The 16,004-nt window shown below is 48.4% G+C and overlaps 1 protein-coding gene and 2 long non-coding RNA genes across 3 annotated transcripts in view; 1 reads left to right on the top strand and 2 right to left on the bottom strand.

Moving 5' to 3' along the window:
• LOC307205453 overlaps nt 1-16,004 on the bottom strand; it is a 422,161-nt gene that overhangs the window by 296,584 nt on the left and 109,573 nt on the right. The window lies entirely within an intron of this gene.
• Nucleotides 1-16,004, bottom strand: part of LOC307205460 — a 261,192-nt gene that overhangs the window by 171,101 nt on the left and 74,087 nt on the right. The window lies entirely within an intron of this gene.
• The window catches only part of TTC28 (tetratricopeptide repeat domain 28), a gene marked incomplete at its 5' end in the record, with an annotated part of 133,478 nt that overhangs the window by 100,124 nt on the left and 17,350 nt on the right, over nt 1-16,004 (top strand). The window contains 2 exon segments of the mRNA XM_079957727.1: nt 12,699-13,206; nt 14,398-15,739. Of these exon segments, the coding sequence (XP_079813853.1) occupies nt 12,699-13,206; nt 14,398-15,739 (1,850 nt within the window).

A 16,004-nucleotide genomic window follows, 5' to 3' on the forward strand; every position in this document is an offset into this window, starting at 1 on the left:
CTACTAAAGCCATATAACTTCATTCCAACATTTCCCTAACATTCATTAATTTTACAGTATTTCCGTAAATAGTCTTTAAACTTTAATCTTCTTCCACCGATTCTTCTCCCTGGTCTCTGACTCTGCCAGTCATTTCCGCCAATTCCATGTAATCCATCAACTTCATCTGCCATTCTTCCCGGGTGGGTAAATCTTGTGTCTTCCAATATTTTGCGATGAGTATTCTTGCTGCTGCTGTTGCATACATAAAAAATGTTCTATCCTTCTTTGGCACCAGTTGGCCGACCATGCCCAGGAGAAAGGCCTCTGGTTTCTTCAGGAAGGTATATTTGTGTGTTTTTTTATATAAGATATTTATTGAAATTTTCAAAGATAATACAATTTAAAAAAAAAAGGAAACAACAAAAATACAAAAATGCAAAAACAAAAACAACTAAAAACACATATAATTTCCAATTACTTATTTTCTTTTAACTTATTTTCCAGACCTCCTCATACCTCCCTTTCTTATATTCCAATTCAAATTATTAATTCAGCAAATCCTCACCATTAGTTTTTACTTATTTCAAAACCTTATTTTCCATATCTCTTAAGCATTACAGCTGGAAACCACTTAATTTCTGTCCAACATCATTCTAACCTTCATTAATTTTACAATATTTCTGTAAATAGTCTTTAAACTTCTTCCAATCTTCTTCCGCCGACTCTTTTCCCTGGTCTTGGATTCTGCCGGTCATTTCTGCCAGTCCCATATAGTCAATCATCTTCATCTGCCATTCTTCCAGAGTGGGTAAATCTTGTGTCTTCCAATATTTTGCAATAAGTATTCTTGCTGCTGTTGTCGCGTACATAAAAAATGTTCTATCCTTCTTTGGCACCAATTGGCCAACCATGCCCAGGAGAAAGGCCTCTGGTTTCTTCAAGAAGGTATATTTGAATACCTTTTTCATTTCATTATAAATCATCTCCCAGAATGTCTTAATCCTTGGGCATGTCCACCAAAGGTGAAAGAATGTACCTTCAATCTCATTACATTTCCAACATTTATTTTCGGGCAAATGGTAAATTTTTGCAAGCTTGACTGGTGTCATGTACCACCTGTAAATCATTTTCATTAAGTTTTCTCTTAGGGCATTACATGCCATAAATTTCATACCTGTGGTCCATAACTGTTCCCAGTCAGCCATCATTATGTTATGTCCAACATCTTGTGCCCATTTAATCATAACTGATTTCACCATTTCGTCCTGAGTGTTCCATCTCAGCAACAAGTTATACATTCTTGACAAATGCTTAGTTTTTGGATCTAACAATTCTGTTTCCAATTTTGATTTTTCCACCTGGAAGCCAACTTTTTTGTCTGAATTATATGCCTCCATTATTTGGTAATAATGAAGCCAATCTCACACTTTATTTTTCTATTTTTCAAAGCTCTGCAATTTTATTCTGTCTCCATCTTGTTCCAAAATTTCCCAATATTTCGGCCATTTGGCCTCCATATTGAGTTTTTTCTGTGCCTTCGCTTCCATTGGTGACAACCATCTTGGGGTTTTCTTTTCTAACAAATCCTTATATCTTATCCAAACATTAAACAATGCTTTTCTAACAATATGATTTTTAAAAGCTTTGTGTACTTTTACCTTATCATACCACAAATAAGCATGCCAGCCAAAAGCATTATTGAAACCTTCTAGATCCAACATGTCAGTGTTTTCAAGAAGCAGCCATTCTTAACCAATGTTAATCCTGTCTCCTCCTGAAACTTTTCTCTCTCATTCACAGTTAAATTTTTCTCTAAAACCTTAGTTTTCATCGTGTTCAACTTAAAGCCTGCTACCTATCCAAATTCTTGAATCAGTTCCAATACCCTTTTAGTACTAGATTCTGGCTCCTGTAAAGTCAACACTAAGTCATCAGCAAATGCTTTCAGTTTGTACTATTTAACTCCCACTTATATACCTTTAACCTCTTGGTCCTTTCTAATTATATTTAACAAAACCTCAAGGACCGATATAAAGAGCAATGGAGAGATTGGGCAACCTTGTCGTGTCCTTTTCTCAATTTTGAATTCTTCTGTCACCACATTGTTCACAATTAGTTTTGCCTTTTGTTCTGAGTAAATTACACCTATACCATTTTCAAAACCTTGACCTACCCCCATCCCCTGTAGATTCTTCTTCATAAAACTCCATGAGATGTTGTCAAAGGCTTTCTCTGCATCCACAAATATCAAAACTGCCTTGGTATTGATATTCACTTGTAATTTTTCTAGAATATTAATTATATTCCTCGTCTTGTCAGACAAGTGTCTGCCCGGGAGAAAGCCCGCTTGGTCTTTATGAATTTCTTCTACTAGAACCTTTTTTAGTCTTTTAGCCAAGATGTCTGCAAAAATTTTGTAATCCACATTAAGCAGCGATATGGGGCGGTAGTTCTTAAGCTGTGTCTTTTCAGTCTCTGTTTTTGGTATAAGTGTAATATAAGCTTCCTTCCACGACTCTGGTGCCTTTCTCCCTTCCAAAATTTCGTTACAGACTTCCTTCAATGGTTGTATTAGCCATTCTTTCAAAGATCTGTAATATCTTGAAGTCAAACCATCTGGTCCTGGAGATTTACCTAATTGCATATTCTGGATAGCCCCTTCCACCTCCTGATCCGTTATTTTATAATTCAACATTAGCTGTTTTTCCTGAGAAATTTTGTGTAGTTTGTTTATTTTCAGAAATTGATCAATGTCTATTTCTTTCTGCTTCTCCTGTGTATAAAGTTGTTTGAAATATCTCTGAAAACACTTCCTGATCTCCACTGGGTTCTGTATATTCTTTCCTTCCACATCCAAATTTGTAATAGTATTTAGTTTTTGTCTTTTTTTCATTTGCCAGGCCAATAATTTTCCACACTTATTTGCCGATTCAAATGTCTTTTGCCTCATCTGTTTGATCTTCCATTCTATTTCCTGATTCATCAGCTTTGTATATTGTACTTGGTATAACTTTATCTCTTTCAGAATCTCCTGTGACTTTGGTTTTGCTCTCAGTTTCTTCTCTCCTTCCTCTATTTTCCCCAGGATTTTATCCTTTTTTTCATTCTGAGTTCTCTTCTTAATTGCATTTTGTTATATTAGGAATCCCCTCATAACCTCTTTGTTTTCCGTCCCAAATTACTCTTTTTTCCACTGTAGTATTCATATTTATTTCAAAATAGTCTCAGAGTTTTTTGGGCCTTCTTGGTCACCTCTTCATTCCTAAACAAGGTATCGTTCATCCTCCATCTAAAGGAACCAGTTGGCATCAATTTCATTTCCATTTTCACAGCATTATGGTCGGAACAGGTTTTGGGGCAGATCTCCACTTTGCTGATCTTCGGGACCAATCCCCTAGTTACCCAAATTTGATCAATTCTTGTCCATGTCATTTTAGCCTCGGAGAAGAAAGTTCCCTCTCTTCCCATCGGGTTCTTCACTCTCCAAATGTCAACTAAATCCGTATTATCAGTCATGTCAAAGAAAGTTTTAGGTAGTCTACCATCTTTGTTGACTACCTGTCTCTGTGCCTTGTCCATATTTGTTCATATCTCCCATCAAGATCATGTTGTAGTCCATATAATCCATCAAAGTCTCATGTAACTTCTTAAAGAACTCTGATTTGCCTTCATTTGGCGCATAAATACCTACAATTAGGAATTTCTCTCCTTGTGATTGAATTTCAATTGCAATAAATCTTCCTTGTTCATCTTTAAATATGAATTTTGGTGATAGGCTCTCCTTTGCATAAAGGACCACTCCTCTTTTTTTTAACTTTATCTGATGAAATAAATTATTGGCCCAATCTTTTATTACTCAATATCTTCCTATGTAGCCTTATCACATGTGTTTCTTATAAACAAATCAAATCCAAATGTTCTTTTTTCAATAAATGAAAGACTCTCCGCCTTTTTTCCGGGGAATTCAGCCCATTCACATTCCAGCTCGAAACCTGCAACGCCATCATGTATTTACGCTGATATTCCTCCAACTGCACCCAATGCTTGCTCTTCTTCTGTTGGTGGTGGTGGTGGCACGTTCACTGGGAAATCCAGTCCAAAGGATAATGTTGATATATCCAATATTCCCCTATTTGGTGATCCTCTATCCAATGCTCTTTGCTCTGATCCTCTATCTGGTGATCTTCTATCCGTTGCTCTTGACTCTTTTCCAAGTCCTTTCTGCAGATCTTCTTTGTATTTATCCAAAAACTTTACTTTATCTTCTACTGATCTTATTTTTATTTTCCTTCCTTTGAAGCTAAAAGATAGACCTTGGGGAAACTCCCACCTAAAGATAATTTTGTTCCTTCTCAGCAGGGCAACCAGATCTCTGTAGTTAGACCTTAGATCCAAAAGATATTTTGGGACATCTTTAAAAATTTCCACTCTTGACCGTTGTACTTCTAGGTTCTTCTGATAGTGCCAGCCCAAAATTCTATCTCTCTCTTCTTTCGTTCGAAGGGTAATCAAGCAATCTCTTATTTTGTTCTTCTCCTTTTTCCCTCCTCTTCCAAGTCTAAAGGCCCTCACAATTCTAAACTCTTCTTGGCCCAAGTCCAAGTCCCAAAAGTCAGCAAATTCCTGTGTGAGGAAATCTGTCAAACTTTCCTTCTCAAATTCAGGTAAGGCTCTGATCCTCAGATTTGTCTGTTTTTCTTTAAGTTCAATCATAGCAAGCGTCAACTTATGTTCCTCAAGTTGCCTCTATAGGGCTGGGACTCTCTCTGCCTCAAGTTCTGTTACTTTACATTCAGCAGCAACAGCTTTCTCCCTGGCTTCTTCCGCAGTCTGCCGTATCAAAATAGATTCCTGTGTCAATTTCTGGATAGCTTCTGTGTTGGTATTCACCTTTTGTCCCAGATTATTTATACTTTCTGTATTTAAGTCAATTTTAGTAGTTGCAGCATCCACTTTCACATTTATCGCGTCTGTTTTCTTGTTAAGCTGTTCCAATGAATCATTTATCTTACTTAATGCAATCGCCAAGGCTTCTTCTGTTGACATTCCTCTTAATTTTGAGTGAACTGATATGGAAGCAGCCGCAGAAGGAGCAGGGAGACCTGGTGTTGAGCCTCTCCTGGGTTGCTGCAAAGTCTTCCCAGACCTTAATGTTTTTTCTGCGGTTTGCTGGTCTGTTTTTTCCTTTCAATTTGCCATAACACTTAAAAATTCAAGGTCAGTCCCAGAGTCTCACAATTTTTTATCTTGCAGCTGGAAATTCCCCTAGCCCAGCTCAAAAAAACAACCAATTTCAAAAGCTTCCACTAGGGGAGAAACAGTTTCTATTTATATTGATCAATGTATCAATCAATAGTGTCCTCTTTTAAGCACAGTTCAAGAAACCCAAAGTTAGTATCAATTTTCAGTTACTTTTACTCCTTTTTAAAAAACAACCGGAGACAGTAAAAACAATGTATTTCTCTTGTAGCTAACTGTTAATAAATGTTCTAAGCGCTGTACAGTGGTGCCCCGCAAGACGAACGCCTCGCAAGACGGAAAACCCGCTAGACGAAAGGGTTTTCCGTTTTGGAGGCGCTTCGCAAAACGAATTTCCCTAAGGGCTTGCTTCGCGGTTTCCCCCCCTTTTCCCCCCTTTTCCTAAGCCGTTAAGCTGCTTATCAGCTGATCCGCTGATAAGCCGCTTAACAGCTGATCGCTAAAAGCTGCTAAATCGCTAATAGCGCTAATCCGCTAAGCTGTCAATGGGCTTGCTTTGCAAGACGAAAAAATCGCTATACGGAGAGCCTCACGGAACGGATTAATTTCGTCTTGCAAGGCACCACTGTATAATCCAAAAGACGTCAGTCCTGCTAGCAGCCCGTTTCCAGGGTCCGAGCGGCGGTATTTTAACACTCTTCACTCTCTCCTGCAGGCATATTTAGTCCACAACTCCCCCCCCTCTTCTCCTGCCTCCAAGGGGGGGATTTAATGTTCTTTACAGATGGAAATTCAGTCTTTTACAATAGGCTTTCCAAGACTTCAGCTTGCAGCCTCATTGCTTCAGTCTATTTACAAAAGGGGGGACTTCCGGGTTAGCGCCATCGACTAATGGCGGATTCCCTCCGAGCTCCGGAGGGAATCGGCTCTGCAGGATTGGGTCTTGCCGCTGTGGCGACGTGGGGACCCTTAAAAATAACAGGCGCGGAAGCCTGTGAGCATGGTGACTCGGCGGGCACCATTTACTCCCCCCCAATCCGCGAAGGAGCCTTTTTAAAGGCTCTGGAACGGGGACGGGGTGCGGCGCGGTGCTGAGAGTAGACTGCTTCTTCTGCGGAGTGAAGCCGCAAGCCATTGTCGGAGAGCGCTGACTTTTTCCTTTGAACAATTGGACTTTAAAGCAACAACATGTGAGTAGTACGGAAATTGGAATTTTAAAGAAAAATTTTGATGAATTAGGTACGAGCGGGGAAGGTTTAAAAAGGAAGTCCGCCCCCCCCTTTGTAAATAATTTAAAGCAAAGGACCTGCTAACTAAGGTCGAGAGAATCTTTTCTTTCTTTTTTGTAAAAGATTTTAACTTCACGATTTGCTATTACAAGAAATCTTACTGGAGGATAAATAACTAATTTTGGGAGCTGAAGTGTCACCCTCCCGGACCCGGGAGAGTTCCGCGAGAGAGCCTGTTGATGAAGTACCGAAGAGTTTGACAGCTGTCAAGTTAGCTGTCAAGAAGGAAAAAGAGAACTTTGTTTCTGTTGCTTCTGCTGGTTATATTGGTTACAATTTGTTGAAAATAAGGAAGGGCTGATACAAACTAACTTGATTCTTGGATTTGAGCTGAAAGGAACATTAAGGAACCAAAATCCTCCTAGAGGGGTTTTAGGGACATTATAAGAATGGCTGGAGGAGGGAAAATCCAAGCTGAATTGGACAGAGCATTTGTTCTCTTGGGAAAGTTACAAGGCCAAATTGATGTTTTGGCTATAAACGTCACAACTCTGGACTTAACAGTAAATAACATGGTTGAATCTGATATGGATTTGAAACAGGAAGCCTATTCAATTGGACAAATAGAGAAACCTGAGAGCTTTGAAAATATCGAGAAGGAAACATATGTGGCCCCGAAGAAAAGGAAGGAGGAGCTGTAATTTTGCAGATGTTAAAGGAGAGCTGTAACTTGAGGCCTGACATGATGGCAACAAAGCAAAATAAAAACTTGATGTGGAAAGTCTGGCCTGAATTGGAGAGTGGAAAATTGAGAGATCTCCTTATGTGGAGATCTGAAGACCGAAGGATTATAAATTTGATTAAGGTGGAAGTTGGAGCTTTGGGGACATTTGGATTTGAAAGGAGTTTGAAACAAGATTTGGAATACCCCATAGGCTTTATTTTTAAGTATGGAGGTCTGACTGGAAGAAACATGGATCCTGTTGGGCCGGAGCCTCTCCGAGATTTGGGGTTTAACATTAAGGACTATCAAAAAGACCGGCAGAGAGGAACTGAGAGAGATTTAAGAGCCTCGGATGTGAGATCTCCAGGCTAATACTATATTGAGACTGATGGACACTTGCTGGGGACTGAAACCGGGAAAGGGGTGGGTGGAGTCTGGGAATCCAAAGGGTACACAATTATAATTTGTTCTGTTTTTATATTGTTTTGCTATTGGTATGAAAATTGGGAAAGTCGTAGAAGGGAAGTTTGGTCGACATTAGGAAAAATGTTTAAGAATGAGTACTGATGTATAAGCATTGATGTTTAAGTTCGGATAAGTTAAAACTGGTCTCTAAAAAGGGTCTAAATTAAATGAAGATAAGGTTTGCAAAAATAAATTAAGGAAATGGAAGAAAGAGAAAAAGTAAAATAATAACATGTTAAAATAAATTATTAAGTAAAGTTGAGAAATAAGTAATAAGGATTTGCTGAGCTAATAATTTAAATTGGAATACAAGAGGGGGAGGTGTGAGGAGGTCTGAGAAACAAGTTAAAGGAAAATAAGTAATTGAAATTCTATGTGTTTTTAATTGTTTTAAGTTTTGTATTTTTGTCTTTTTGTCTTTTTTTGGGGGTCTATTTTTGTTCTTGTTTTGTTATTGAAAATCCTAATAAATATTCATTTTAAAAAAAACAAAAAACAAAAGGGGAAGGCGGACTTCCTGAATTGAACCTCCCCGTTACAATGCCAAATTAAACTTTTAAAAATCCAGTTCTTCCCGCCTCAGCTCTACTCACGGGTAGTTACTTTAAAGCCAAATTGTCCACAGGAAAAAGTCAGCGCTCTCCGGCAACAGCTATGTGGCTTCGCTCCGTGGAAGAAGCAGTCGATTCAAAGCACCGCGCCGCTCACCTCATGTCGCTCCAGACCCCCGAAACCGGGTTTCCCCGCGAGTAAGGGAGTAATGGGACGCAGGTGGCGCTGTGGGTTAAAGCCTCAGCGCCTAGGGCTTGCCGATCGAAAGGTCGGCGGTTCGAATCCCTGCGGCGGGGTGCGCTCCCGCTGCTCGGTCCCAGCGCCTGCCAACCTAGCAGCTCGAAAGCACCTCCGGGTGCAAGTAGATAAATAGGGACCGCTTACCAGCGGGAAGGTAAACGGCGTTTCCGTGTGCGGCTCTGGCTCGCCAGAGCAGCGATGTCACGCTGGCCACGTGACCCGGAAGTGTCTCCGGACAGCGCTGGCCCCTGGCCTCTTAAGTGAGATGGGCGCACAACTCCAGAGTCTGTCAAGACTGGCCCGTACGGGCAGGGGTACCTTTACCTTTACCTTTACCTTTAAGGGAGGCACAAAAGGTGCCCGCCGAATCCCACGCTCACAGGCTTCTCCTGCCTGTGATTTTTTGTGGGTCTCTGCCTTCGCCGTGGCAGCCAGACCCAATTCCCAGGGTGCAAATTCCTCCCGATCAGAGGAATTCTGCCATTACAGGAGGCACCAACCCAGAAGTCCGGATGGAGCTTTGCCCTATGAAGGCAGGGGCATCCTGCAGCCGCTTGGAATGGGTGGCAGCAGTGGCCCCCTCACCCTCTCCCCCCAGCCCCCTTCCTTGCTGGGCCCCACACAGATTGTGTGGCCATGGTGCTGGGGGGAGGGAGGCGGGGTCTGATGTTGCCATGCTTGCCTTGTGCTGGAAGAGAAGCAACCTGAATTTTGAAGGGAAGGAGGGCTTTGTTTGTTTCGGCTCAGCTGTCTCCCTGCAAATCCTGCTCTCTCCCCTCCATTGTCTGGCCACCGTGTTGCACATTAATCATGGGGGAAGGCTGGAGAGCCTGACGAACGGCACCAGAGTTTGGCAGCCGCCTAATTGCTCTGCTGCTGTGGTGGAGCAGCCTGCTCTTCTCTTGCTCCTTGGGAGGAGGCCTGAGCCTCCTGGCTAGTGATGATCCGGGGCCTTTTCTCTCTGGATCCCTCTGCTTTGCTACTCGGCCTCCCGCTGCTCTCTGGGGACGTGATGCAGGCTGCTCGTTTCCTTTCTCTTGAAAGTTATGGCATTCCTCTGAGTCGCCTCTCTGACGCTTGCCAAGGCAGCTGTTTCAGGGGAGTGCTGGCACCAGTGGGTGAGGTTGCCACCTACCACCTCTGCAGAATTGGGGTGTGTTTCGGGGGGGGGGGTGAGCCTTGGCGGTGAGTGTGTCTCTTCCCAGTTGGCATTGGCATGTGGCAGAAAAGAACCAGCTCTGTGTGGCTGTCCCACAGCCAGCTTCCTCTGGAGGGTGCCAAACACTTCTGAGACCTCAAATGCTCAGAATTTTTAAGAGGGAGCTTCTCGCTCCAGGGACATTTTGCTGTAAATAAAATACAGAGAGAAGGATGGAATGACCCAAGGATCCAGGCTGCCACCCCCATCTCCCTTCAGCATTGGCTGAAAATTCAAAAGGAGAGAAACTCCTGGGAAATTCTCTTGGCCTCTTGGTGCCCACAGAAATTTCCTTGTGTGAGGTCTGAATGGCTCCCCCTTTATACCACCACAGCTGAGGAAGGAGGCCTCCAGGGCTCTTCTGCACACCCCCTGTGAGAAGACAGAGCAAGGGGCTGGGGAAGTGATGGCCTCCCCAGGCTAGCCTGCAGGTGCCAGAGGCTGGCCGGCCTGCCGCCTTGTGGTCAACCCTGTGGGGAGCGGATTTGCCGCCTGCCGCATTCCAGCCCAATGACAAGGGTCCCTGCCTAGAGAAACCCCTTGAGCCTTGGCTGGGCGGCTGAGGGGGGGAGGGGATCAAAGCTGCCAGCAGAGTCATGGGGAGCAGATCCCCTTGAAGGAGCCATTAATCTGGCGGTTCCTCTGGGGTGAGACCATCTTTGCCTCAGGCAGCCAGGTGTGATGGCCCAGCTCTTTGCCCTGGTGGCCTAGGCCTTGCAGAGGGAGGGGCCCACCATTGCCTTTGCCCCCGTGGCTTCCCCAGTTGGGTTTCTGTCTGGGCTGCCAGGAGGAAGAACTCTGGGTTCCCTTTGCGCTGCGTGGAGCTATGGAGGAAGGAACGAGTGGCGAGAGAGCTGTGCTCAGCCCCCCAAAGGGAGCAATCAGAAGTGCATCCATCATGCGCTAATCTCTGCAGCTTACTCCCCTGCTGGCTGGCCGGGGGGGGGGGGGGAGACTCTCCCTGCATCTTCATTATTTCACTCTCTGTTTGTGGTGACAGGTTGAAGATGGTCAGCAAGTTGGTGAGCCAGACCAGGAAATGAAATCTCAGGGCAGGGGGGCGTTAGGCATTTCGGCAAAATTCAGTGTGTGTGGAGGGGACACTCCAAGGAAGCATGTGCTCTTGAGCCCTTTTTTTGCAGGGCATGGGGTGCTCATCCACACAGCAGTTGAATCGCTGAACTGTGAGCCTCCAGTTCCCATTCACAGCCCCAGGTGTTGCCATTTTGGCTCCTTCCTGGCTGTGTCTGCTTAGCCACCCCCTCTCCCCATTCTGTCCCTCCTCCCCCCAAAAACCCCAGGCTGTCTGAGCAGGGCCAGATCTGGCAAGGCTAAAAGCTGCTCCCTGGGCTCTCCCCTCCCCGCTCCACTCACATCTGATTTGGGGGGGGGGCTGAGGGTGGTTGCAGTGGACGGAGCTGGCTTCCCCTTCCTGCTCCTCAAGGAAACAGCTTGCTTTGAATGATTAATTTGCAGGAAGCAGGGTTTTATTCATTTTTAAAGAAACCCATTCACAGTCAGTTGCATGGCCAAGGGGGTGTGGAGGCGGTGTGTGTGTGTGTGATTCAGGACACTGCACAACAGCGCTGCACAGCATCCCCCCCTCCCATCCCTCAGGATTGGAGCAGATCTGAAGTGGGTTCCTCCCCATCCTTCTGGATTTCCCCCCTGTGTGCGGGCTGACATGATAAAGGGACTGGGATGAGGTTGGTGCCGGAGGGAGGCCACTGATTAAGCAGAGACACCAGCCTCTCCAAGGGCACACCTGAAGCCACCTGGGCGGGGACAGGCCCCTTTGCCCCACCAGCCCCTTCCTGCCTTCACTCCATTTTCTCTTCCGAGGGGTGGAGGGAAATGGAGGCTGGCGCGGCCTCAGGGTGGGAGGGCTTCTGGGGGCACCTTTTCTTCCCAGAGGAGCTAGTGCCAAGAGAGAGAGCCCAGCAGAGGGTTTGCCCGGCAAGAGCCATGCTTTCTCTAAGGGCACATGGAGTCAGTTGCAGGCCCATGCGCTGCAGGGTGTGCCAGAGGCTCCCTGCCCTCTGCTCTTGGCCTTCAGTCTCACCAGCACCCAGGACAGCCCCGGGTTGCAAACCATTGGGTGGGTCTTGCTCCAGGGTGAAAAATCTGACCCTCCTGCCCAGCTGGCTAAGGCGGCCTCTTCTGGGCTTGGCAGGGATTCTGAAATGCAGGAAATTAAGAAAATGCCTGTCTATGATAGCTGATCTCTGCTTTTAAATGTTTGCATGGTTTTTATTGTATTTAGGCAGGTTTGTTATAAGCCGCTATCAGTATATAATTTTATGAATAGTGGTATACAAATGTTTTATAAATGGAATAAATAAACATTCCCCTGGTGAGAAGAAGTCCACCTCCTCCACCAGGGCTCCGTGAGATGCCCCTCGCCACTGTTGGCTGTCCCAGGGACTTTCCCCCAGGGGGTGGCCTGGATGGCTGGGCCTTGACTCCTTTTGGCACACGGGGCTCTGTGCCAGGGGGGAGGCACAGGGGCAGGCACAGCCGTGCTGCTGACAGCGACAGCCTTGGCTGGCCAGGGGGGTTCAGTTCTCAGTCACCTTTGACAACTCAGGAGCTGCCTCCGCCAGCGCCTTCTGTCAAAAAACAAAGCAACTGGAGAGCCCATGAAGTAGCTTACTCACTTGCAAGTCCTTGGGGGGGGGGCATGTCTGCAGGGCTGTGTGTGGTCTTCCCTCAGGCGTGGGTTGCCACTGGCTCTCCACGCAGGAAGTCTCTCATTTTGCATGTCCCGCCAGTTGCAGAAGCAGAGCTGGGCTAGTTTGTCCTTCGCACAGGAATGCTACGTGGTGCCCAAGTGCAGCCAAGCAGGGGGGCTTTGTTAGCTATGATAACAGAAAGAAACGGAGGCCTGCTGTGGCTTTGTGCATGTGTGCCAGGGGAGCAGCACAGCACCCCAGTTGCTGCCCTCTCCATGGGCTTGTGAAGAGCTTCCCGCAGCATGCCTTGTCTCCTGCCTGCTCTGCCCTGTGCTGGCCCCGCGTCTGGGCTTGCGGGGGCTGTTTGGAGGGCAGGGAGCCCTGGTGGTTCTGTGGGGCTCACTCCTTTCTCTGCTCCCTCTGCCTCTCCCCTGCAGGCAGCCTCCTCGGCCCTCAGCAGCCTGGGCCACGTCTACACGGCCATTGGGGACTACCCCAACGCCTTGGCCAGCCATAAGCAGTGCGTGCTCCTGGCCAAGCAAGGGAAGGACGATCTCTCCGAGGCCCGGGAGCTGGGCAACATGGGGGCCGTCTACATCGCCATGGGCGACTTCGAGAACGCCGTGCAGTGCCACGAGCAGCACCTGGCCATCGCTAAGGCCCTGGGCTGCCGGCGGGAGGAAGCCCGTGCCTACAGCAACCTGGGCAGCGCTTACCACTACCGCCGAAACTTTGACAAGGCCATGTCTTACCACAACCACGTTTTGGAGCTGGCCCAGGAGCTGGAGGAGAAGTCCATTGAGATGCGTGCCTACGCCGGCCTGGGCCACGCTGCCCGCTGCATGCAGGACCTGGAGCGGGCCAAGCAGTACCACGGGGAGCAGCTCAGCATCGCCGAGAGCCTGCAGGATCGCGCCGCCCAGGGGCGCGCCTCCTCCAACCTGGGTGAGCTGCTTCTACCTTTCTGCCTGACCTGAGCCTAGTGAGGAGGAGGGGGCCCTGTGGGGCAGAGGCGGTGGCAGGAGGGTGCGATGCTTCCTCAGGAAAGAAGGAGGCGGGCAATGTGGGGCTGTCCAGGAGGCTCCACGGGGGCCGGGGGGCTTATTGAGCTTGGTCTGTGACGTGGGGGCTCCATTTGACAGGCACTTCAAGGACTGATGCAGATTTGTATAAAATTGGCATGTGCCAGCTGGGGAATTAGAAGGGAGGTGGCCCCTCATCCTCACATCTGTAGAAGACCAGGAACAAGAGAGAGAGGAGAGAGACCCTCGGCTGCTCCTTCCCTTCTCCAGACAACAGCACCAGCCGTGGGTTGGGCGTGGGGCAGGAGCAGAGGAGTGTCTCTGGGCAGCCATGGAACACATCAGACCTTTTCAGCCCCCCCCCCCCCAGCCCCTTCTGCTGCTCAGCACCAGGTTCTGGATGTGTGCAGAATTTTCCAGATTTGCTGGCAGAGGAGCACCTAGTTTGGGATGTTTCTAAGGAGGGTTTGGGCTTCCCTGGAATTTAAAAACAGACCTAGAATCATGGAATCATGGAGTTGGAAGGGGACCCTGGCTATCATCTAGTCCACCCCCTCCAATGCAGGAGTCTGGCCTAAAGCATCCCCGACAGATGGCCATCCACCCTCTGCTTAGAAACCTCCAAGGAAGGAAGGCCCAGCACCTCTCAGGGTTGTGCTTCCCTGCTGCTCAGGGAGGCTCCCAGCCTGTCAGCCCACCTGCACTCTTTTCTCTTTGTTTGGAAAATATATTTATTATTTTACATTGATTAGATCAAATGGCATACAATTTACATCAAAATTTATTTATTTACCTTCGTGACTTTCCATCCTTTATTCTGTGATGGTCTAATTCTCTCTCTGGTTCCCTCCTGCCTGTCTATTTACCGAAATCCTATATTACAATCTTTTCTGTTTTCTTTCCATTGCTCGTAAGTCAAAACCTGCTTGAAATTTTATGTGGCTGTATTGTCTTCTTCTATAGACTGAGCACTCCAGTAGCTAGAGTAACTCGCTTGAGCTTCCTCCTTGGTTGGGATTTCTGGGGTTTCCCATTTTGGTGCCCAGAGTCCTCTAGCTGCTGTGCTGGCCTACAAAAACAACTTTGCCAGCCTGTTTGTGCTCCTTCCTGGCAGGGATCATCCATCAGATGAAGGGCGACTATGAGGCGGCCTTGAAGCTGCACAAGGTCCACCTTTCCATTGCGCAGGAGCTGAACGACTACGCGGCGCAGGGTCGGGCCTACGGGAATATGGGCAACGCCTACAACGCCTTGGGCCTCTTTGACCAGGCGGTCAAGTACCACCGGCAGGAGCTGCAGATCTCCATGGAGGTGAACGACCGAGCCTCTCAGGCCTCCACCCACGGCAACCTGGCAGTGGCCTACCAAGCCCTGGGTGCCCACGACCGGGCCCTGCAGCACTACCAGAATCACCTCAACATCGCCCGGGAGCTGCGGGACATCCAGAGCGAAGCCCGGGCCCTGGGCAACCTGGGGAACTTCCACTGCTCCCGGGGGGAGTTTGCCCAGGCAGCCCCCTACTATGAGCAGTACCTGCAGCTGTCCCCGGAGCTGCAGGACATGGAGGGGGAGGGCAAGGTGTGCCACAACCTGGGCTATGCCCATTACTGCCTGGGTAACTATGAGGAGGCCGTCAAGTACTATGAGCAAGACCTGGCCCTCGCCAAGGATCTGCATGACAAGCTGAGCCAGGCCAAAGCCTACTGCAACCTGGGCCTGGCCTTCAAAGCACTGGCCTGCTTCGGCAAGGCTGAGGAGTGCCAGAAGTACCTCCTGTCCCTGGCCCAGTCGCTCAGCAATGCCCAAGCCAAGTTCCGGGCGCTGGGCAACCTGGGCGACCTCTCCATCTGCAAGAAGGATGTGGCTGGTGCCGTCAAGTTCTACGAGCAGCAGCTGAGCCTGGCGCACCAGGTCACGGACCGGAGGCTGGAGGCCAGCGCCTACGCAGCCCTGGGCTCGGCCTACCGCCTGCTGCAGAAGCACGACAAGGCCCTGGGCTACCACACGCAGGAACTGGAGGTATACCAGGAGCTGGGCGAGGCCCTGGGCGAGTGCCGCGCACACGGGCATCTGGCCGCTGTCTACATGGCCCTGGGCAAGTTCACCATGGCCTTCAAGTGCTACGAGGAGCAGCTGGAGCTGGGGCAGAAGCTGAAGGACCCTGGCATTGAGGCCCAGGTCTACGGCAACATGGGCATCACCAAGATGAACATGGGCGCCATGGAAGAGGCCATCGGCTACTTTGAGCAGCAGCTGGCCACCCTGCAGCAGCTGAGTGGCACCGAGGCCATGCTGGACCGGGGAAGGGCCTTCGGGAGCCTGGGCGACTGCTACGAGGCCCTGGGCGACTTTGAGGAGGCTGTCAAATACTATGAGCAGTACCTGTCCGTGGCACAGAGCCTGAACCGTGTGCAGGACCAGGTCAAGGCCTACCGGGGCCTGGGCAATGGGCACAGGTAAGGCGGAGGCAGCGGGGAGGGGAGTCCCAAGGGATGCATGAGCAGCTCCCCAGTTAGGGGTCAGGGGAGGGGGAAAGGCTCTGGGCAGTGATGGGGCCTTTCCAGAGGGGGACCCGGAACGGGATGGAGGTCCCGGCTCTGTCCCATACAAAGAAAGGGGCTGCCTTCCTCCGTTGCCGTGGAGCCCAAGGGGTGGATTTCAGGGCTCAGTGGCGGGTGGGAGGAGGCTGGCACAGAAGCCGCCTGCCCCCGGCAGCCTCCT

Source organism: Podarcis cretensis (genome assembly GCF_951804945.1).
Source record: "Podarcis cretensis genome assembly, chromosome: 16".
NCBI classification, from domain to species: Eukaryota; Metazoa; Chordata; class Lepidosauria; order Squamata; family Lacertidae; genus Podarcis; species Podarcis cretensis.